The following is a 22,376-nucleotide window of genomic DNA, read 5'->3' as shown; positions in this document are numbered from 1 at the left end:
ACCCCCCTGCCTCCCATTCCCAGAAAAAATTATGGACTGACTCAGACAAAGCACGGCAGAGCTGGCAGGGCCTGACCTTCTTTTATTACCCCTCCTCACCTTTATATTACAGATCACAAAAGGAAGCCCATTTCAGAGGCCTGGTGGCCTGGCCATTGTCACAAAGCGAATTAAAAGATCTGGACTCTTCTGGACTCCTACCTAGAACTTTTTTCTAAACACAAAGATGCCTTCTTTCTGGATTTCCATAGCAGCCTTTGCTACTACCTGGTTCTGTTTATATCATTTACACAATCCTCTTTTTTTTGCTAAACACAAGCATATACTATACAACGGGAGGTTTCAATCCATCAGTCCTGCCTAAAACTGGCCAGGACCAGCACAATATACAGCCCCCGGACCCCGACCTGCTGTCCTCGCCCTGCCTCATTTCTTACCTTGAGTTTAGGAACATGGTGGATGCAGGTGCGCCCAACTGTGGACTAGCTGTTCAAGAGAAGTGTGCTCTTTCTATGCTGATATAGAAGCACCCAGCCACAGGTGGATATTGAGTACTTAAAAGGTGGCTAGTGTGATGGAGGAACTGTATTTTTAACTTAAAGCCATTTAATCTTAATGAGTTTAAATTTAATTTTAGATAGACATCTGGCTAGTAGCTACTGTATTTAGACAATGCAGATATAGACCATACAAATAAAAATAGGGGCCCCAAGTACCAGTGAGGCACATGATGTGGGCTGGTTGACGAAAAGAATCTAGAGTCCTACAAGGTCCTGCCGTCTACTGCCATGGAGTTGAGTCAAGTTTACCAAAAAACTTCCAAACGAGTGTGTGAAGGACAGACTGGGAGGAAGGGGAAGAATGTGGCTCTTCCCATTCTACAGAATACAATTTTGCATCTGCCCTTTTCAGAGCTGGGGATAAGATTTGTGAATCGAATGGAAAGAACAGTACTAACCAACATACTGGCAGGGAGTGAGGCACGTGCATTTCCAAAAAGGGAAAAGCCCTACTGAAGCTCCTGATGGGGAAGGGCACTGAGCCACCTGCCCCAAGGCGGTGAGCCTGACCCTCGGCATTGTCCTCTGCACGTACTTTCGTGCTAAACCAAGAAGCAAAGCTCATTCCCAACTTAGGAATGAGCTGTGGCACAACCCACCACACACCAAGACGTGGTGATTACATCTCCAGAAAATGTCTCCAAAGTCCGCCTCGCACTGTTGCCCCGGCCTCTGGCCCTCTAACTGGAAGCTCATCAGCGGGGACTACATCCCATACCCTGAGGACCCTGAACACTTGGCAGAGCAGGCCCTCAGCTCACCTTTGGGAGGCAGGAGGGAAAACGCCTTCAGAACACCCACCTGGCCCACACGTTCCCGTCCAGAGCCAGCCCCCCTCTGCCACCCTGGCCCCACAGGGTAAGAAAGTAAGTCCGCCAGTTCCAAGCCCTGACAGTCATCCCAAGGCTTGAGACACAGGTTCCTAAGGAAAGATGCTGGGCCAGGACTTCCAGCCTGGTGGTTCCTGTATGAATCTAGACCAGATCCCTGGGCACTGGGGCACAAGGCTCCAGACATCTGGCTCTCTATGCGACCTGTTGCTTCATCTGGGATTTCTCTTGCCTTTCCTCCCGTGAAGGCAAGAGGACAGCACTGCTTCCCTAATTCTTCCTTCCTCAGATAAAACCTCTTTCAGGAGTACAGGGGTTTTTTTTGTTTTTATAAACTGCTAACATCCTTGGGGAAGAAGCCACGGCAGGAATGAGCAAAGAAGAAAAGCCCTGCTATTTTCCCTTTTCCCACTTTTCTTCTATTCCACTTAACCCTACAGAGGAACAGAGATGCAGAGAAGGCAGCTGTGGGGTCTCTGGGCACAGGATGGGTTGACTGTGTTTTAGAAGCGCACACAGAGGCAGGTCTCTTGGATGCTGCACAGGAGTGTGGCCCTGCCAGAGCAAGGGCATATCCTATTTCGGGCCATCTACACCTCACGCTGGCTCACCTTGAGTGTGCACATGGGTTCTGCTGGGGCAATGGCGGTAACAGGTAGGTTCTTACAAAATGAAAACTGGGAGTAACAATGGCAAAGTATAATCAAGAAGCTTTCAATTTAGCAAATTCATTAGTGCTTTTGAAAGGTCTTTTTCTGTAATATTTTTACACATTCAAATAAAAAAATCATGTTAAATTTTAAAACAACATTGTCAATTAAAAATAGTTGGGGGGTGAGCCTAAACTCAACAAAATTTGAATGAAGAAATGATTATTGAAAAACATCTGCTGGGGCGCCTGGGTGGTGCAGTCGGTTAAGCGTCCGACTTCAGCCAGGTCACGATCTCGCGGTCCGTGAGTTCGAGCCCCGCGTCAGGCTCTGGGCTGATGGCTCAGAGCCTGGAGCCTGTTTCCGATTCTGTGTCTCCCTCTCTCTCTGCCCCTCCCCCGTTCATGCTCTGTCTCTCTCTGTCCCAAAAATAAATAAACGTTGAAAAAAAAAATTAAAAAAAAAAAAAAAAAAAAAGAAAAACATCTGCTTAGGGAAGGAGAATTTGGAGGAACTAATCAAATTAAACTTGCAATGTTAATGCTCTATTCATGTGGCTAAAAATGCAGACTAAATGCTCTATGAAACCTTTTTTTTTTTTTTTTAACGTTTATTCATTTTTTGAGACAGAGAGAGACAGAGCATGAATGGGGGAAGGTCAGAGAGAGAGGGAGACACAGAATCTGAAACAGGCTCCAGGCTCTGAGCCGTCAGCACAGAGCCCGACGCGGGGCTCGAACTCACGGACCGCGAGATCATGACCTGCGCCGAAGTCGGATGCCCAACCGACTGAGCCACCCAGGCGCCCCGAAAACTTCTTTTTAAAGCTGAATGAAATGAACCACACAAGCCTCTCTCTCCTTGAAAAGTACTCTTCAAACGAAAAAAATTCCCATTCTAACATATCATTTTGGTTTTTTCATCACAAAAACAATTTCTAACTATCTGGATGTTCGGTTTTGAGAGAGCCTTAGATGAGATTTTGCTAATGTTCATTTTTCAAGATGAAACTTTGTAAGTCATGAAAAAGTGTATTATTAGGGATTTTTAGTCCTGTCAGAGAAAGTATAGTGAGGAAGCATGGTGGAGCTAGAAGCCTACTGGATTGGAACAGAAGTTCTGGAAACGTGATGCCTGTTGAGCCTATGCGCCTCTGAGGCCTTCATTTTCTCACTGGTAAAATAAGCAGACAGGACTAAGCACAAGAGGAATTTCTTGGATTCTTTCTCACTGGAAAATTCTATGTTCCTATGTTAGAATAAATTATATACTATGTCGACACCTTGAGAGCAGGGGTCAGCAAACTATGGCCCATAAGCCAAATTTGGTCCATGGCCTGTTTTTGTATGGCTCTCAAGCTGAGAATAGCTTATACATTTTTAAAGGTTGTAAAAACAAAGAAACAAACACACCAAATACAAAAACAAATACGTGACATAGACCACATGTCACCTACAACTCCTAAAATATTAATTAGCTGATCCTTTACAGGAAGACTTCGCTGACCTCTCTCCCTTAGAGGATGGACATTAATGAGAAGCCCTCCTCCACGAAGGCAAAAAAAAGGTCTAGCCAACTGAAGTACACTCAGGAGAGCACTGGGAAAGAATGAACTGCACTTCCTGTGCTAACGGGGAATTGGGGCGTCAGCTAGAGGTAACCAATAGCTGAGGCAGAGATCTGGCTTTCTAATGTCACACAATAGGACTGGTAGGAGGTTCAGGCCAAAGCTGCTGCATACAGGCATGTAGGTTGTATACTGAACAACTGTGGGAGATAACAGCCTAATTGTTATCATTGTGAACGGTACCCCGTAGGGCACTAGGGTATGTAACTCGCACAGCTGTATACAGCACTTCTGGCTCAGGCCACCCGTGGTATTTCACAGCTGAACTTCACACACGGTAATTTGAAATGACTTTGGCAAAGTTTTCATTATTCCTTGCTTTGAAGAACTCTCATGAATGTGCCCCCATCAAGTTCATGTGACACAGTTCATCAGAGCTCTTATACCTGCTTGGTGGCCCCAGGTGTTTGGTCGCTCTGGCCTTGGCCTTGGCCCTGGCCACTGGAGCAGTAGTGATCATCTGAGATGGTGATCTGCTCATTCTCCTCAGCTTCCAGCTGACTCTGGTTGAAACGCAGGGAACCTTTTAGAATGTCTTTGATCTATTTTTCAAAAAAGAAGAAAATAAATGAAAAAGGTGAATGGGTTTGTTTTGAAATGCTAGCTAAACCTCTAATACCTTTAAACTAGACTTATCATGGGCCATTTTTTAATAGGATGATGAATATATTACCACAAGAAAGGAATAACAGGAAAAAATCCAACTCTATCAAAGCCATGGACTTATTAATGACCAAGGAAAATTTCAGAGTCTTAATGGCCAGGCTCTCATGGGGTCAGACATGGGTGTCACATCCTGGGCAGTTATCTTAGAGCAGGAAGTGCCATTTGCCTACACACTCAGCCCCACTGAACGGCCCTTAGCTACTCAAGTGGCTGCACCCCAGCTGAACTGTTAATAACACAGGCAGACGGCTCTGAGAGCAGCACGCTCTTTTCATTAACGCGTATGTTCCACTCAGCCCTCCAAGGGTTGGGTGAGTGTGGTCCTTGTGGGTCTGAGGCCTGCCGTGGGTGGCTTGCGCTCCGAGGACAGCATGTGTTTACGGGTAAACAACTGAACATGCTGCCGGACCAGGCAACACCAGCTCTGGGTGAGGAACCAACTGAATGGCTTTGGTATGAGGAAGAAGCAAGGGTGAGAATGGAAAAGTAGCTTGGGCTACAAGCCAGTCAGACATAATCACTCGTAGGAGCACGAGGTGTAAAAAGGTGGCGGTTCAGGATGGGCTCTGTCTGGGAGGAAATGAGGGGCTGGGGGGATGTTGGCTTTAATATGTGCATGGTCCACCCTCCACAGGATGCCCTCCCCAACAAGCACTGAAAGATGGTCAGCGGGACACAAAGTCAGATCAATGGACATACCTGTTTTAATCCTGCCAGAGAAACCAGAATTTGATCTTCTTTTTCCAAATTTTCTTGTAATATCACATCTTGAATATTTACTGAAAATAGAAGAATGCCATTTTATAACTAATGCCCTGAGTATAACTTATCTGCTGCCACATCATTACTTGCTTGGAAATGTTTCTGTCCAATCTCGTAGTAAGTATTTCCACCAAGGACACTCTGCCAAAGTGCAGATGAGGCAGGTGTGGGGGAGAGCAGAGGGGAGCACCGAGCCCGGTGAGCACAGCCTTCCCACCGACGAGACACAAATGTGTTCTTATGATGACAAATGTGTCTTCACTTCTGCAGAGAGACCAGGGCACCTCCTGCTAACCTACAATGTGAACAGTCTATAGAGCATTCATCCAGCCTCTGGGAGGAAGCGTTTCATTCTGAGCTTCCTACACTGACTCATGGTTCCATCGGGTTAACTCACCTCTGTCTCTGAAGACCAGGTCCTCCCAGGTGACTGAAGTCAGTAAAGACACCGTCTTTAAAGATTTAAACAGTAAAGCATGTTGTAAACTCAACAAAATGGTGAGAATAAAAGAACAAACTCACGGCACCACAGGTTGCCATCGGACATCACTGCCTATGGAGTTTGCCTGACTTCACCCGGGGTCTTCACAGGAGCTACTTCTCTATGTCCTCTAGGAGGCTCACCCTCCATGTGAGAAGTCCTTCACCCAGGCCCGATCGGGGGGGATCCAGCAAGTCAGCCGTGACCGCCAGGCTCAGCATCACACTGAGCTGCACGGTCAACATGCAGCGGGCCTCGGCGCTCCCCCACGACACGCCTAAGGGACGCACACGGCCCTGTTGCTGGTGGGCCTGAGCCGGGGTTCTCAGGAGAGAACAGGGGAGGAGGAAGGGCCCTCCCACACTTTCCCCCCCACCGGGGCTAGGCAGGAGAATGTGTGGGGTGAAGGGCAACTAAAACACACTTTAAAGAGGATACCAACATGCACACCAGTCGGAGAATCATGACAATAAGTAGGCTTACCCTCCACTAACATCTACTTGCTTATTTTGTGGCCTTAAATCACACCTACTTATACGCACGGGCCTTATAAGGCCCATGCTTAGTCACTCACTCAGTAGAGCGGTCTCAGTCTCGACTCGAGACTCCTCAGTTGTATGCCTGGCCCCCTACGGCCACCAGAGCTGTGTATCACTCCCTGCTGGCCCGCCCCTGCCCCACTGCTAGCGGAGGCAGGGCTGGCACACTGCTCTCTTGGCCCTGGGGGGCTGGGCCCACATCCGTGCAGACCAGCTCTTCCTCACTGTTCAACTCGGGTCCCATGATGCCTCTTCAGAGCAGCCTTCCTGCCCATCCAAACTAAGGGAGCCCGGGTCACAGAGCCTCTGGCCGCTGCCACATCATCTCTTTTCCTGTACTTTCACGAAGCACCTGTCACCATCTGGCATTCTCACATGCATTTGCTGGCGTGTCTATTGTCCACCTCCCCCAACGGAATACAAGCCCCAAGACTGTCTTGTTCAGGGCTATCCTCTCGGCCCTTGGCATGAGACCTACCTTTCAGGTACAGTGTAAGTCCTGACTGACTGACTGAACAAACGTGGGAAAACACTCTTGGAACTTGCATTTCAAAACACTGCTATGCTAAATATTTCCAAAAATATTTGCAGTTAAGGGAAAAGGCAATGACTGATACCGTCAACATGGGCCCAGCCTGACAGTTTGTTAGAATCTTCAATAGGAATAACTCTCTAACCCATGCTGACAAGTCCTCTCACACACCGCAGCAAAAAAACAGCAGCTTTTATTTATGCAGAAAACGTGACTGTAGTTTCTGGCTCATATAAAGGCCTGCTTCAAAACAAGAAAGCAAGATGAATGGGAATGGAATAATAGATATAATTAGAGAGTGAATGTTTCTGGTTTCCTTAAAAGCCTGTAACAATTTGTTCTCTCTCAACAGAAAAACAACGCAGAATCCACTCAACAAGACATCAACGACAACCAACGGCAGGAAGCTGACAAGAAGCAGTTACGTAGGTCTGTCAGGGGGTTGAATATGGTCACTTCTGTTCTTACGAATGCCATGGTTTTCAGGCAGAGGTCTGAGGGTCTGCGGGTTGCACGTAGCACCTGGGTAGTTTGGTGGGGCGGTAAGCTCTGCACACTGAGCCACAGTGTGGGGCAGATGTCCCAGCTCCTGCTGTGTAAGCAGGGGCAGCAGGGGAGTAACTCCGGGGCCCTGGGAGGAAGCTCAGCCAATGGATGCAGGGACATCTGGACATCTGGAAGAAGCACGGGAGGCTTCTTGGAGAGGAGGCCACTGGAGGCCGGATCAGGGGACCATGAAAAGAGGAAACGTGCAGAAAGCAAATGTGATGTATCCTGCTGCCCCAGCTCGATCTTCAGCTCCTGCCTGCCCCTTTGACGGTCTTCTGTGGAACATATCCTGAATCAAAAGGTTTGGCCAAGGTGCCCGGCTCCTGCCTCCAGTGTAATGTGGGGCCCATGGTCAGCGGCAACACAGCCGAAGGCCTTTAGGGTCACAGGCTACAGGCTAGCAGGGCAATCGGTCAATGGCTTCAGTGGGGACAGAGGCCGGTAGCTATGCAGGAACCGATATCTCCTTAGAGGCGAGCAAAGACGCAGAGGGCACCCAGAGATCCTTCCTCAAAGACCAAAGAGACACGTGAGCCATCCTAGAGCCCTGACATCATCCTGGCAGGGAGAAGAGACAAAGCGGAGACACTCTAACTGGGGGCATCTGTTCAGCTGAGATGGCTAACTTGTAAGAGACAAAGTTGCCTTTAAGTGGCAGACTTAAGCCTTGGACTCTGCCACTGGTGGGAATGGACCTCCAGAGTGAGGTTTCTGTACCGAGTTTAAATATATGATCTATCACCCCAGTACAGAAGTAGCGGTATCTACCTGACATCTTACAAAACCATACTGGCCATATTGCCTGAAAATCTCAGGAAGCAAGTGCTCCCAATGTGCCCTCCTGGACGCCACAAACCCATACATCTGAGTGGTGGTGGTGTTCGCAGTGGGCAGGCTGAAGAGGGGAGTGGCGGTGAAGGTGGAAGAGGAGAGGCCCCTTGTTTTTCATTGCAGGTCTAAGTGACAATGATGCCCCATGATCTAAAGGCCACTTTATCCCATGTGCTCTTGCTTGCTTAAAAGCATGAACAGCCAACAAGCCTAGGTGCCCCCTACGGTACCATCTCCTGGGTCTAGAGGTGGCAGAGCTGTGTGTGGGCCACCCCCCAGCCCCACCCTCTACTCCTTCCTCACCAAGATCCTCACCAGATCACACTCAGGGCAGCACCCTGTGCCCCTTCCCTCACAGCCGAGGTGGGTCATGTGACACAGCTTTGGCCAATGAGGTGTAAGTCCCCAGATGGAGCTTCTGGGAATCTCCTCATTGGGTCTGACTCAGTCTGTGGCTTTTGGGCCTCTACTCTTCCCACTTTCCCTGCTGAAATGCTGGCAGGAGCTCCACAAGTCAGCTTGCAAGGAGTGTGGGTGATGAACCAGAGGAAGTCTGGGGCCCTGGGCACATCACGGAGTTGCTACACCTGCTTGGACTGCCCACCTCTGGGCTTCTTTTAGTTATGAAAAAAATAGTAATAACCTCCTGATGTGTTTATTCTACTGCTTTTGGGATTATGTTATTAGCAGCTCTATTAGTCTCAAGGTACTACAAACTGGGTGGTTTAAAACAACAGAGATTTGGGGCGCCTGGGTGGCTTAGTCGGTTGAGCATCCGACTTCGGCTCAGGTCATGATCTCACGGTCTGTGGGTTCGAACCCCGCTTCAGGCTCTCTGCTGAAACTCAGAGCCTGGAGCCTGCTTCGGATTCTGTGTCTCCCTCTCTCTCTGCCCCTCCCCCACTCTCTGTCTCTCAAAAATAAATAAATGTAAAAAAAATTTTTTTAAACAACAGAAATTTATTCTCAGTTCTGAAAGCTGTATAGTCTGGGGTCAAGGTGTCGGCAGGGCCGTGTCCCCTGGAAGTTCTAGGGAAGCACTCTTCTTTGCCTCTGGAGGTTGTTGACAATCCTTGGCATCCCTTGGCTTTGTCTCCATCATTACATGGCATTCTCTCTCTATGTTTGTGTTCAAAATCCCCTCTTTTAATAAGGACACCAGTCACTGGATTAATCAAGTCTTACCTCATGTCAATGTAATTATATCTTGTAAAGACCCTATTTACCAAAAGGTCACATTCACAAGTTCCAGATGGACATGGAATGGGGAGGAAACACTATTCGACCTGGTATGGCAGCTAAACTCTTCCCTCTTACACAGAATATAAGCCGTCCAGTTCCTTTACTGAAAGGGGGCTGAGACAGCCCCACCAATCCTCTCCTGCACGCAGAGTACAACTTCAAGTTCCAGGCTGGCTCTGGCCTGCTGTGCAGTGAGGCGAGCCAAGGGCACTCCCAGGGTGGGAGAAGAGCCCAGAGCCTTACTATCTTCAGCAGCATACCCTTTCCCAGAAACTTTTCAGCCTTATTTTTTTGGACAGGATCAAAGATCACCTTTTAGAATCTGATGAAAACCAAAACCTTCTGCCCTGAAAACCCACACATGTATATAATGTTCATTTAATTTTAAGGATTAACCTCTGCTATAAAACCTCACTATAATTTAATTTTTTCATTTAATTTTCATGATAAGCCTCTGCTGTAAAACCTCACTAGTCTCACTTTAAGGAATCCAGGGCACAGAAATCCAAATTAAAACAAAGGGCACCTCTGGAGACTTAAAATTTTTGAATGCAGGAATTTTGACTTTACTAACAACAAAGTACTGGCCATGTCAATCCTTTGCCGCATTAGTTCTACCATACATTGATTTAAGGTAGCATTTATGAGCATTCTATTAATATACAACTTCTCAGTAACAAATCTGCTTTCAGTTGCATCTACATGCAAAAATGGAAAAACATAATGATGTTTTCCTCATGCTTTAAAATAGTAAAATAGTAACGCACATTTTTCCTTATAGCAAGAGGCAGAATAAGTGATGAGATAAAGTCTCTTTCTTTTTGTTTCTGTGTAGAAGGAAGTTTATGTTCTTTGCAATCTCCTTCTACTTAAGTTTTATAAAGTATAAATGCTGGAGCACTGAAACTAAAGGGGGAAAATCTCACATAACTACTTCTGTGAAAATTACCCAAAAATCTCATCAACGTAAGAGTTCCATGGTGACTCCACTGTATCTAAAGAGATGTCAACGTCACGGAAATAGATCTCTGACTGTAACAGGAGTGGAAGCGGCACACAAACTACTTTTTCAATTTCTTAAAAACCCTTTGTCTTCACTGCTAGAATAAACGTGTTTTCATTTGAACGCTGGGACAAAAGGTAACGTAAGCTCATTAAGAAGGGGAGTGGAAAGGGGACAAAACAGAACTAATATCTATCTACAGTGGAGGTGGAACTTAGCTTCCTTATGCCGGAGGGTAATACCAGAACTTTTCTCAAAGGATTACGATGAAGAGTAAACACATTAGCACAGTATGTTGCCCACCGTAGAAGCTCAGGACAGTGTTCCTTTCATTTCGACATGGCCACGTTACCTCATCTGACTATCCCAACAACCATTCTAGATGAGGACTGTCATCCTATTACAGAAAAGGGAGCCAAGCTTAGCAATCCCCGGTCCATTATCTGAGGTCTCATGACAGGGAAGTGTACAGCAAGGACTAGATTCTACGTCATCTGGACTCCTCAGCTCTCCCACACTTCCATACACGGCACTGATGGAAGGGCCAGAGAGAGATATGAAGAGGCATAGGATGGGGTCTTGCCACTGACTTGATTGCCTTCTGATGTCAGTGCCCTTTATTTGGCGGTGGAACTGACCTAAGTGAGGTCAGCCGGCAGGACAGGAAGTCACCTACATGCAAAACAGACTGCTGTATCATTTCTGTCAGAACTTTCTGGAGCACTGGTCCTAGCATTAAACACCTTGAACTTTGATGACCTTAGGCAGAGATCTGTGTAAATCCATTGGTAATGGGGGCAGTACGTATCTCAGAGGGTTGCTGGAGAGATTAGTTACATGGGATCACCAAAATGGTCCGCTTCAAACACATTGGTCACTATTACTATTATTGGTTAGTATGTTTCCCTTTTCCATTACCTTAAATACCCATATAAGTGGATTCTGTTCTTTGTGGTTCTCTCATCTCTGATAGAGATTTAGCTACCTTGACCTCAGACAATCTCATATAAAGGACTGTCCAGACTCCAGGAAATATGCAGGCTATTACAAAATAGAGGGGTCGCATGTAGGGTTGATCTAGGGTCACATGTGTGCTCAGAGTGGTAGTGGTTTAAGAGGTGGTGATGGGTCAAGGAGGGGGGCAGACCTGTAATTTGTCACTACTGGGTTTGGCTGCACTGCTGACAAATGACAGAGTGTGTGCCATGGGTGTCCACATCTTGGGAGAAGGCGGGTTTAGTAGAAGACTACAGGTGTCAAATTCATCCTTTAACAGATCATTTGCATTTGCATGTCTCTGCAAATGCCATTCCCCTTCTAGAAAACCCTCCTAGTCTCCTTACAACAACACACCTTCCTTTTTCTTCAAAGTCCACCTTAAAACTGTGTTTAAGCATTGGCTGCCTATAAACAGTCTTCCCTCTGCAAGCATCCAGTTGTTAGACTCTCCCTTGCTTCATCTTTTACTCTTGGAACTGTAATCTTAAACTAGGCTCAGAGGCTAAAAGTCTTCTGAAACTGCACAGTTCTATGTGGCGAATCCTGGATGCAAGGTCCTTTGGTTCCCAATATGGTAGTCTGTTCACTATATCTGTATTACTTTAGGACCCCATGGGTCCCTGCCCATGTTTGTGAAATCACTGGTGCTCTGGGAGGACCGTGGTTTCATGTGAAGCTGTGTGTCACTTTAGGTATTTCTAACGAGGTATATTCTCCTTGGCTTGCTCTCTCTCCCTACTTTGAAGCTTTACACACGTCTTCCATTGAGCACCGAGCTCAATTAGAATACCACTCCTCCACTTCACCCTACCCCAATCTACTTCTCCCAGGACGTATTTTCACATCAGAAAGCAGGTACTTCATAAATATTGGCTGAATGAACAATACAGGGCTTTCCTGCCAGCAAGCGAGCTGATTTTTATGTTCTGAGGAATAGACGTAGGTGAGATATTTCTCAGGTGAAGAATTAAGGGATACGAACATGATCAACCAGATCTCAGACTGAGAAATGGTAGGGGCAGATGAAGGGAAATAACTTTCACTGACGATTTCTTAAGAGCTAAGTAAGGCACTTCATGCTCAATATTTTCTTAAAAAACAAAAGCAGACCGCACAGAAAATATAATCAAGGGTCCTATTTTGCATCGAGATGTCAGAATGAGTGAAGACCCTAAACTCAGCACTGGGAGAGGAGCATTTAGTTAGGAAAATCCAAGGGTAAGACTAGGCAAATATGTGTCCTGCATTTAACATTAGTTTTTGGTGACAATAAATAGTTCTCAAGTAAACAGAGTACTGGGCAGAGTTAGAAATCTTTACTCATCTCTACCACTTGGCATATTATTCTCTTAGGATTTACCACCCTGCCAGCCAGGGAATGTCATGGAAGTAGGACTCCTCACAGCAAAATCTATCATATTCATGATATGGGTCACCCCACATCTGAGGGTCAACCAGAAAAGACACTTTACATATATTTTTAAACTTAAAAGGTCTCTAAGCTCTAGTAATGGTTAGATGCCTTTTCCAGAAGACATGCTTCTAAAAATAAAAGCAGAAACATGGCCAGGACTAAAAGGAAATTTCCTTTACTAAAAGGAAATACCCTAGGGTTCTGCCATTGGACCCTCTCATTTGGAAGCAATGAGAGAGGAGGGCAGTTTGACCAAGACTGTCCTCAAATCACATCATTTAGTCAAATAAGATCCCGTGAACTAGGTTTAAGATGGAAATACTTTTTTTGGTGAATTTGAGGCCATGAAAGTTTTCCTGACAGGAGGAAAGTCAGTAGTCAAAGTTGAGTGCTACTACTCAGTAGGGATTTAAACATGGCCTAAGGCAATGAACATTAGCCTTCTTAACTTGGGTTTCACTTTCCCTGCTCACAAGCTCTATGCTTAGTGTGAGATGCTTATGGTGGCCACAGAGTCCTTGAGCTTTCAAGCAATCAGCAGCAAGCCTGTTTCCACAAGATAGGGTGGACAAGTCTTTTGCCTGTTGGGTCATTAGCTGGAGACGGCTGGGATTGGAGGACAGAGAGGCAGCCTGGTATGGAGGGCTGTGAATGGGCTATGCAGTCAGACAGTTTGAGAAAGATGAAGGATTTGGAAACTATATTTTTAAAAAGACAGAGAAGGAAAGATATTCAGTGTGGGTCCTCCTGTGGAAAAACACATGGGAAAATGGGAGACAGCCAGCAAGTGGAAAGCAAAATGATAGAAGATGGGACAGTCTATACTGAAGCCATGGGATCAGAGTTGTGGTATCTTAGCCTGGGAAAGGGTAAGACAGTGTATAGTTTGCAGAGTTTTTCTAAATAGGCACAGGGTTGGTACAAGTTAGATTTTGACCAATTGTTCCAAGTCTTGTGATAATAAAATTGGAGTGGGGGGTGTAGGGGGTGGGTGGGAAGAGCCTTTCACTACTAGAGTAGAACAAGTTCAAAGAGGCTAAAAAGAGAACTGAATTTCACATGATTGAAAGCTACCAGAGAATACCAGGGGAGGCTGTGTGCTGTCTGCCCACAGAATTTAGCTGTACATGTGCCTGAAGGGTGGAGTTGTGAACACATCAATAGGATTATGAATATATTAATTTAATTCTGCCCACATAATTTTAAGTTCTTTTGCTCTTTGCTGCTTGAAGACTTTCATGGGCCAATAACATCCGGTCATCTGGGGGCTGTTAGAAATGCTGAACCTCAGGTCCCATATCAGACCTACTGAATAAGAATCTGTCTTTTTAACAAGATTCTCAAGGGAAGGTATCTTCTCCTTCTACAGAGGACTATGCTGCCCACAATTAAATGCAGCATTTAAAATTCTTAAAATAGTAATGAAAACTTTTATCACAGTGTGATTGACAGAGAGGAAGCTGTCTGGTGATCACATTTTCCTTCCCTGTTTTTTTCAAATGTGATTAGTTAACTGCCTTATTGAACATTTCCACAGACGTCCATTGAAAGTTGTTTTTATAAACATGAGAAAATGAGATTTATAAAGTTCTTGCAGAAGCAAATAAACTGATTTTCAAAACTGGCCTCCTCTTACAGCTAATTCTTACATAAATATTATGACAAGTGCAAAATCGGTAATGATGCGTGCAATGAAACAGCAGAAGATCTGAAATCCAACTACCCATTCAAGTGTTGGCTTTAGTCAAAGCGTCAGTAAAAGAGAAGCCAGGGACTGAAATTGGGTCTAGACTCATGGCGTGTGTGCCACAAGCCAGCTGTGTGCCTCTCATCCTTCCTGGACCTTGCTTTCCTCATCTTCGCAATGAAGAACTGCTGAGTTGGCTTTTAAAGCTTCCACCTGTTCAACATTCTAAGCTCCTAGGAGCTACAGCACTCTGGGAAACCCAACTTCCCTTAATTCACTGCATTTAACCCTGCCATTGTTTACATGAGCCACCAATGAAAGGGCAAGCCGCTGGAAACCACTTCTAAATACCGAACAGAGACTGGAAATACCTCCCCCGGGAGTGGGCAGGTGGGGCCTTTAGGGCCAGCAGGGTGAACAGCTCACACTCCCTGTAAACAGCTAGCAGCTCAGCCCAGCTGCTCACAGAACAGAGAAGCGTGGGCCGCTCACCCACGTGCAATTATGAGTAAAATACGGCAAACCTAAAAATAGCCTGAGCTCAACCACCTGAGGTTAATACTGTCAATGGCCTTTGACTCAACTGTCAGGGTGACGGGAAGGGGAGTAACTATAGCAACAGAAAAATGAACACGTACAACAAGCCTTCTGAAGTTGACAGGAAAGTTTAGATTTAATAAATGCATGCATTTTCAATTCCTGTCTCTCAGTGTTTGGATTCACGTGCTTCAACTATGTGGAAGTAATAAAATTTTGGTAGAGTTTTGATAAAACAAATATTTCTTTAGTTTTGGGTTCCAGGCCCATAAGGAAGTAACTGCTAAGCTGTCAATGTTACTACCTCTCTAATTAAAGGACCATTTGAACAAGTGCCTTTATATAATTTTTAACTGAGATGTTTTTCTCTATATTTGTTCTGTCAGTTATAAAAATAGCCTTGAACTGTACTTGACGTTTTAAAATTACTGAAATGATGAAAGCGCAGGGTGATATGGAATTCTATTGAAATGAAAGGAACTTGGTGAAAACAATTAACGTTAGGAAAGGATACAGAAAATACGTCCTAGAATAGTTTCTGATGCAGTTCTCAGAGCTGCCTTGGTAGCCTGTGGCCCAGTGCATAATGGAGGCCCAGCTGCTCAGGTCAAGGACTCTGCATCATTAAAGTTCTTCTTGCCCAAAGAGCTCACACACCTAACCCAAGGACTGGCGTATCCCAATTCCAGCATCTTTCTGAATCACTGACAAGGGAATATTTAGTTAGGGGTTGGGAAATGTGGTATTGGTCCTAGTTCGGCCACTAACTAGTTGTAGGGGCCTGCACATGTCAGTACTCAGCACTCTGGTCACAGACTCGATGATCTTCCCTGAGAAGGGACAGTTAAGAGTTAATGAGGCAGAGGAGAGAATTTGTGTTGAAGATCCGACTTTGGGCCATGCCCTGTGCTGGGGTTAAAAGCACATTAGTCTTGGCAACAAACTGGCAAGGTAGATATTTGCATCTCCATTTTCTACATGAAGACACTATCAGAAGCAGGCTGCGCTAAGAAGGGACCGAGTCTGACCTCAACCCTGTGTCTGTCTGCCGCCACACGGGGCTCTCTCCTTCTCAAACACCACGCCAGCCACTCTCAGAACGAGGCTCTTGCCTGGAGCGTGAAGACGAAGTCCCAGGTGCTAGCTGCACTTCAGCCACCTACAGATTTTCAGTGACCACCTTGCATCTTCCAGGCATAAAAACTAGGTCTCCCAGAAAGTCATCCTACAATCATCCTTTCAGCCAGGCCATGACTGTTAATGGTTATTTTTGCATCAAATATATACTGTTGTGCTACCTATCTTTTCCTTTAATAATACAGCATGAACATCTCCTTGTTAATAAGAAAGTACTTTAATATTCGATAAGATGGCATTATACTAAGTTATAATCAGTCACTTACTAATGGGTTTTTCAGTGGTTCCGATTTTGTACTACTTTAATAATTGGGAAAAACAGAAAACATCATATGGAAAAAATACTAGGGTGCTGAAGTAATTTTTAAAAGAAGTCCAATAAGTCAAAGAGCCAATCAAGAGTTTCCCTTAATTAATCTTTGTGTTTTCCTCTAATTTTTGCTTAGAATCAAAATTGCCTACAACATAGGCATACCCTTTAATAAATAAATCACTGTTATAATAGGCAGGTGGATAGAAATGCATCTGTGGGCCCTGGGGCCAGGAATTCTTTGTAGCATCCTTCAAGCCTATTTAAAACATTTTTTAAAATGTTTACTTATTTTTGAGGTGGGGAGGAGGGGCAGAGAGAGAGAGGGAGACAGAGAATCTGAAGCAGGCTCCAGGCTCTGAGCTGTCGGCACAGAGCCTGACTCGGGGCTCAAACTCATGAACCGTGAGATCATCACCTGAGCTGAAGTCAGACGCTTAACTGGCTGAGCCACCCAGGCACCGCCCCCCCCCCCCCACCTTCAAGCCCATTTTATGAAGTGTCCTGCTATTTATATGGAGAAAAGAAGCTGACAACTGTATGAGGGGATTCTGGCTGAAAGTGAAACGTACACACAGAAACGAATTTAGTTTGGTGGTTAGTTGAAAATTCACATCTGGTATGGGCTTTTCTTTAATTAAAGTGCTCCCCCCTCCCATGCAGTGAGAAAATACTCTTACAGAGCTGCCTGAAAGACCAAAATCAGAGCGAAAGCTCTTTAAAAATTCTTAGGCTTAAGTAAAGCTGCTTGAAAAGCTGCTATGTGGACCAAACAACCTAGAGATTTCCTAACAGGATTTTCTAGAGTTCCAGTACATCTTTCTCTCAGTCACTTCTTTGTTCTCCTACTTTGGTCAAAACCAAAATCAAGCACTACAAAGGTCACCCACACAGCCAGAGAAACAAACATACACAAACACACATGCCCCCCTCCCCCCAACTCCCCACACACTTGCTTTAAAATTAAAAATTATATTTAAGTAAACTACAATTAGTTATATAATATATATTATTTATATATAAACTGTATCTCTCTTAATGACTTCTTTTTGATGCATTTATAGTGGGATGCTATGAGATTCACATAAACTTAGTTCTATATGCATTTTTAAAGATGATCATCATGAAGCATATAAATAAATCGTTTCGACAGGGGTGGACCAGATGTGACAAGGGTAACATTTCTTACTGTGATCAGGGGTACTACCCTTTTGATCACCTGCCAGGGCTTCCCCTGTTGTTTCTCCCTCTTGAGCTCTTTCTCTAAAGGAGAAGAGTGGTCGAGAGAGGAGAAATAAGGCTGATGATGGAACAGGGCCCAGCCAGCTGCCTTGTAAGACACTGGCGGACAACCAGCCACTGAGGTCAAGCACCTCTCCAAATCTGTAAGGGAACATTACTTGCTAGAGGCCAGTACGGTTTAGGCTACACCTAAATGACAGCTGTTTGGGCCACATGCAAGTGAACTCATGAATAGGCTGAGGAGTCAATGGAGCCCAAGGTAAAGTCCACCTTCAGGGAAGGCTCCAGGGATGGCCCACTCCTAGGACCTCTGCCTTGGTGGATTCTCTTCGATTTCCCCTCACAACTGGGATGCATCCTGATACCTTATAGTAATTGGTATTGTCATTTGTCCACACTTACACAGCAGCATATTGGCTACGTCTATCAGAGTATAAGTCTTATTTTCCTAATTTGTTCCCAAACTACAGATGCTAGACACTGGAGAAAGAAGATAACGGACAGAAAAAGGATGTCTGTAAGAGAACTGAAAACCAGTAATAGTATGCATTATGAAGTTTCGCAAGCAGCACAGTTACTGAAGCAAAACATATGTGATTCCACCAGAGACCATTTCTATTACAAAATACAGAACTTTTACAAATGTAGAGAGTAATGCCTGAAGACTTTCTAATGTGACATATGTAGGACTCACATATAAACTGAACTTCAAACTAGGACATTTCTTAGAATATAAGCACAGTCAGAAGTAAGAAAAGGTCATGTGGTCCTGACGTGCATTTCAGGCTGGTGGTTAAAAACATGTATTTAAGGGGTGCCTGGGTGGCTCAGTCGCTTAAGCATCTGACTTTGGTTCAGGTCATGATCTTGTGATCCGTGAGTTCGAGTCCCACGTCGGGCTCTGTGCTGACAGCTTGGAGCCTGGAGCTTACTTCAAATACTCTGTCTCCCTCTCTCTCTGCTCCTCTCCCACTCCCACTCTGTCTCTCTCTCTCTCAAAAATAAATAAACATTAAAAAAAAAGCCTATGTATTTAAAAAATAAAGCACTGTCAAAATAATAATCACAATAGTAATTACAGATAGGTTGGCACAACAGTAGAGCTGACCACTTGACCTTGAAAGGTCAACATTTCTTTTTGGTTTGATGTAGACAAATATTTATAAAGGGCAGTGTAGCACTTAAGAATTGAAATCTATAGTCAAACTGCTTGATTTTGAATTTGTACTCCACTTACTAGTACTATGATCCTGGGAAATTTTATTAATCTTTCTGGGCTTCAGTCTCCTCACTTGTACAATGTTGATAGTAACAGTAGCTCTCCCACAGTGCTGCTGTGAGAATTAATGAGATAATTCACATGAAAAGCTCAACACAGGGCCAAGTGGATACTGTTGTTATGACCATCATCACTCCCGGGGACAAAGCAGCTCACTCACCAAGATGGGTGTCCATCACCTTCGCACAGTATTTGCACATGGCATCCAGGTCATTTAATTGTCCTTGAAGGAAGGAAATCTGGGCTTCTAATTCTTCTTCCTAAAATGAAAGGGGTAAAGATATGGAAAAATTTTAAAATTTAGTAAAATCCCCACAGTTTTCCAAGTGATTTGGATGATTTTATCGAGGCACAAAATAAGAGAAATGGTACAGTGTTAAAAAATAAAACTGGACTTCGGGGCGCCTGGGTGGCTCAGTCGGTTAAGTGACCGACTTCCGCTCCGGTCGTGATCTCGGCGGTTTGTGAGTTTGAGCCCCGCGTCGGGCTCTGTGCTGACAGCTCAGATTCTGCTTCAGATTCTGTGTCTCCTCTCTCTGCCCCTCCCCTGCTCACGTTCTGTCTCTCTCTGTCTCTCAATAACAAATAAACGTTAAAAAAAATAAAAAACAAAACAAAACTGGACTTCTTCTAACTGAATGCTAGCTTTGTGCCATGTGTAAATGTTTACCCATACAACCTGGTATAAAAAAAGTACAAACAATATCTTCAATATCCGAGCCACACGAATGGGGAGAAAAAAATGTGTTTCAGTGGACCCTACTCCCTAGGCAGCTAGGTACAAAAATATCACATTTCCTCACATACATTTGGGGAACCAGAGACAATGATAATCTCTTTAAATGTGAGATTTCCCAAAGCACTTGGAAATGTTTTGCCCCTACAGTCCATAAATAGCTGCTCTTACATTTCCTCTTTTGATATGACACTAGAGAATTTTATTTATTTGATTGTTTCTAGGAAAATATACTCTAGGTTGAATAATTATCTAAACTGTAAAAGACAATCTAACTGTAACAAAAAAAAAAAAACAAAAAACCTCTGTTTTTGTTAAGGAAAAAAACATACATGCAAAAAAATTTCCCAAGGAAATTTAGAAGATTAAGAGAATTTTTCTCAGAGTAAGAGAATACAGGCATACCCTAGAGATATTGTGGGGTTGGTTCCAGAGCACTGCAATAAAGAGAATATCATAATAAAGTAAGTGAAATGAATTTTTTGGTTTCCCAGTTGCATATAAAAGTTGTGTTTATATAAATGTAAAAAAAAGTTATGTTTACACTATATTGTAGTCTATTAAGTGTGCAACAGCATTATGTCTAAAAAAGCAACATATATACCTTAATGTAAAGCCTGGCTAGCTCAGTTGGTTGAGCATGCGACTCTTGATCTCAGGGTTGTAAGCTCGAGCCCCATGTCAGGTGTCGAGGTTACTTAAAAATAAAATAAAATAAATACTCTGTTGCTAAAAATGCTGGCCATTGCTGGTCTAGACCCTTGCTGTCATGCTGATGACTGCTAACTGAGCAGGGTGGTGGTTACTGAAGGCTGAGGTGACTATGACAATTTCTTAATATACCAATGAAGCCTATCAACTGACTCTTCCTTTCATGAACAATTTCCCTGCAGCATGTGATACTGTTTGATAGCATTTTACCCACAGAACTTCTTTCAAAATTGGAGTCAATCCTCTCAAACCCTGCTGCTGCTTTATCAACTAAGTTTATGTGGTATTCTAAATCCTTCGTTGCCATTTCTACAATCTTCACAGCATCTGCACCAGGAGAAGATTCCATCTCAAGAAACCACCTTCTTTGCTTATCCATAAGAAGCAGGTCCTCATCCGTTAGTTTTATCAGGAGATTGTAGCCATTCAGTCGCAGCTTCAGGCTGACTTCTCATTCTAGTTCTCTTGCTGTCTTCACCACATCTGCAGTGACTTCGCCCACTGAAGTCTTCAATCTCCCAAAGTCATCCATAAGTGCTAGAATCTACTTCTTCCAAACTCCTGTTACTGTTGATCTTTTGACCTCTTCCTAGGCATCATTAATGTTCTTAATGGCATCTAGAATGGTGAATCCTTTCCAGAAGGTTTTCAGTTTATTTAGCCCAGATCCATCAGAAGAATCACCATCTATGGCAGCTAGAGCTTTAGAAAATGTATTTCTTAAACAATAAGAACTAAAAATCAAAATGGCTCCTTGATCCATGGACTAGAGAATGAATGCTGTGTTAGTAAGCAGGAAAACATTAATCTTGTTGTATACCCCCATCAGAGCTCTTGGGTGACCAGGTGCATTGTCAATGAGCAGTAATATTTTGAAATGAATCTTTTTTCTGAGCAAGAGGTCTCAGCAGTGGGCTTAAAATATTCAGTAAACCATGTTATAAATAGACGCACTGTCACTCAGGCTTTGTTGCTCCATTTATTGACCACAGGCAGAGTAGAACTAGCATATAACTTAGGGGCCCTAGGATTTTTAGAATGGTCAGTGAGCACTGGTTTCAACTTAAAGTCACCAGCTGTGTTAGCCCCTAATGAGAGAGTCAGCCTGTTCTTTGAAGCTCTGGAACCAGGTACTGATTTCTTCTCTCTAGTTATGAAAGTCCTAGTTGGCCTCTTCTTCCAATAGAAGGTTGGTTTACCTCATACTTTTATGTTATGGAGACGGCTTCTTTTCCTAGACCTCATGAACCAATCTCTGCTGGCTTCCAGCTTTTCCTCTGCAGCTTCCTCCCTCTCTCAGCCCTCGTAGAATTGAAGAGAGTCTGGGCCTTGCTCTGAATTTGACTTTGGCTTATGGGGATGTTGTGGCTGGTTGAGCTTCTATCCAGACTACTCAAACTTTTTCCATATCGGCAGTAGGCTGTTTCTCTTTCTTATCATCCATGCGCTCACTGGAGCAGAACTTCTAATTTCCTTCAAGAGCTTTTCCTTCGCATTCACAGTCACAGCTTGGCTACCGGAGGTCTTTCAGCCTATCTTAGCTTTCAACATTCCTCCCTCACTAAGCCTAATTTCAACACTGTTGTGTCTCAGGGAATAGAGGGGCCCAAGGAAGGGGAGAGGGATGGGGGAATGGTCAGTCAGTGGAGCAGACAGAACACATACAACATTTATTAAGTTCACTGTCGTATGTGGGTGTGGGTTGTGGCACCCCAAAATATTTACAACAGTAACACCAAAGGTCACAGATCACCAAACAAACACATTAAAAATGAATGAGTTTGAATGAAATACTGCAAGTATTACCAATATGTGACACAGAGACATGAAGTGAACAAAAGCTGTTGGAAAAATGGTGCCATCTGATTTGCTTGACGCAGGGTTGCCCCAAACCTTCAATTTGTAAAACAATGTAATATCTGCAAAGTGCAATAAAACGAAGTATGCCCGTAATCCTCATTATGTAGGATATTCCTAACCAAGTTAGTTAGCATGCAAGGGATGTTGCCAGAGGTAGAATAGGCTAGAAAATTGATTTTCCAGTCTTAGATG

The 22,376-nt window shown here is 44.3% G+C and overlaps 1 protein-coding gene across 12 annotated transcripts in view; it reads right to left on the bottom strand.

Annotated features, from left to right (window-relative positions):
• Positions 1-22,376, bottom strand: part of TBC1D5 (TBC1 domain family member 5) — a 541,949-nt gene that overhangs the window by 5,961 nt on the left and 513,612 nt on the right. For all 12 annotated transcript variants that reach the window (XM_086674222.1, XM_086674224.1, XM_086674223.1 and 9 more), the window contains 3 exons: positions 19,038-19,137; positions 5,033-5,112; positions 4,054-4,209 (listed from right to left, as the gene is read on the bottom strand). In XM_086674222.1, the coding sequence (XP_086530348.1) occupies positions 4,054-4,209; positions 5,033-5,112; positions 19,038-19,137 (336 nt within the window). The remainder of the gene's footprint in view (positions 1-4,053; positions 4,210-5,032; positions 5,113-19,037; positions 19,138-22,376) is intronic.

This window comes from Puma concolor, chromosome C2 (genome assembly GCF_028749965.1).
Source record: "Puma concolor isolate L17-30 chromosome C2, mPumCon1.1.hap2, whole genome shotgun sequence".
NCBI lineage: Eukaryota > Metazoa > Chordata > Mammalia > Carnivora > Felidae > Puma > Puma concolor.
This window is presented reverse-complemented; position numbering and strand designations above follow the sequence as displayed.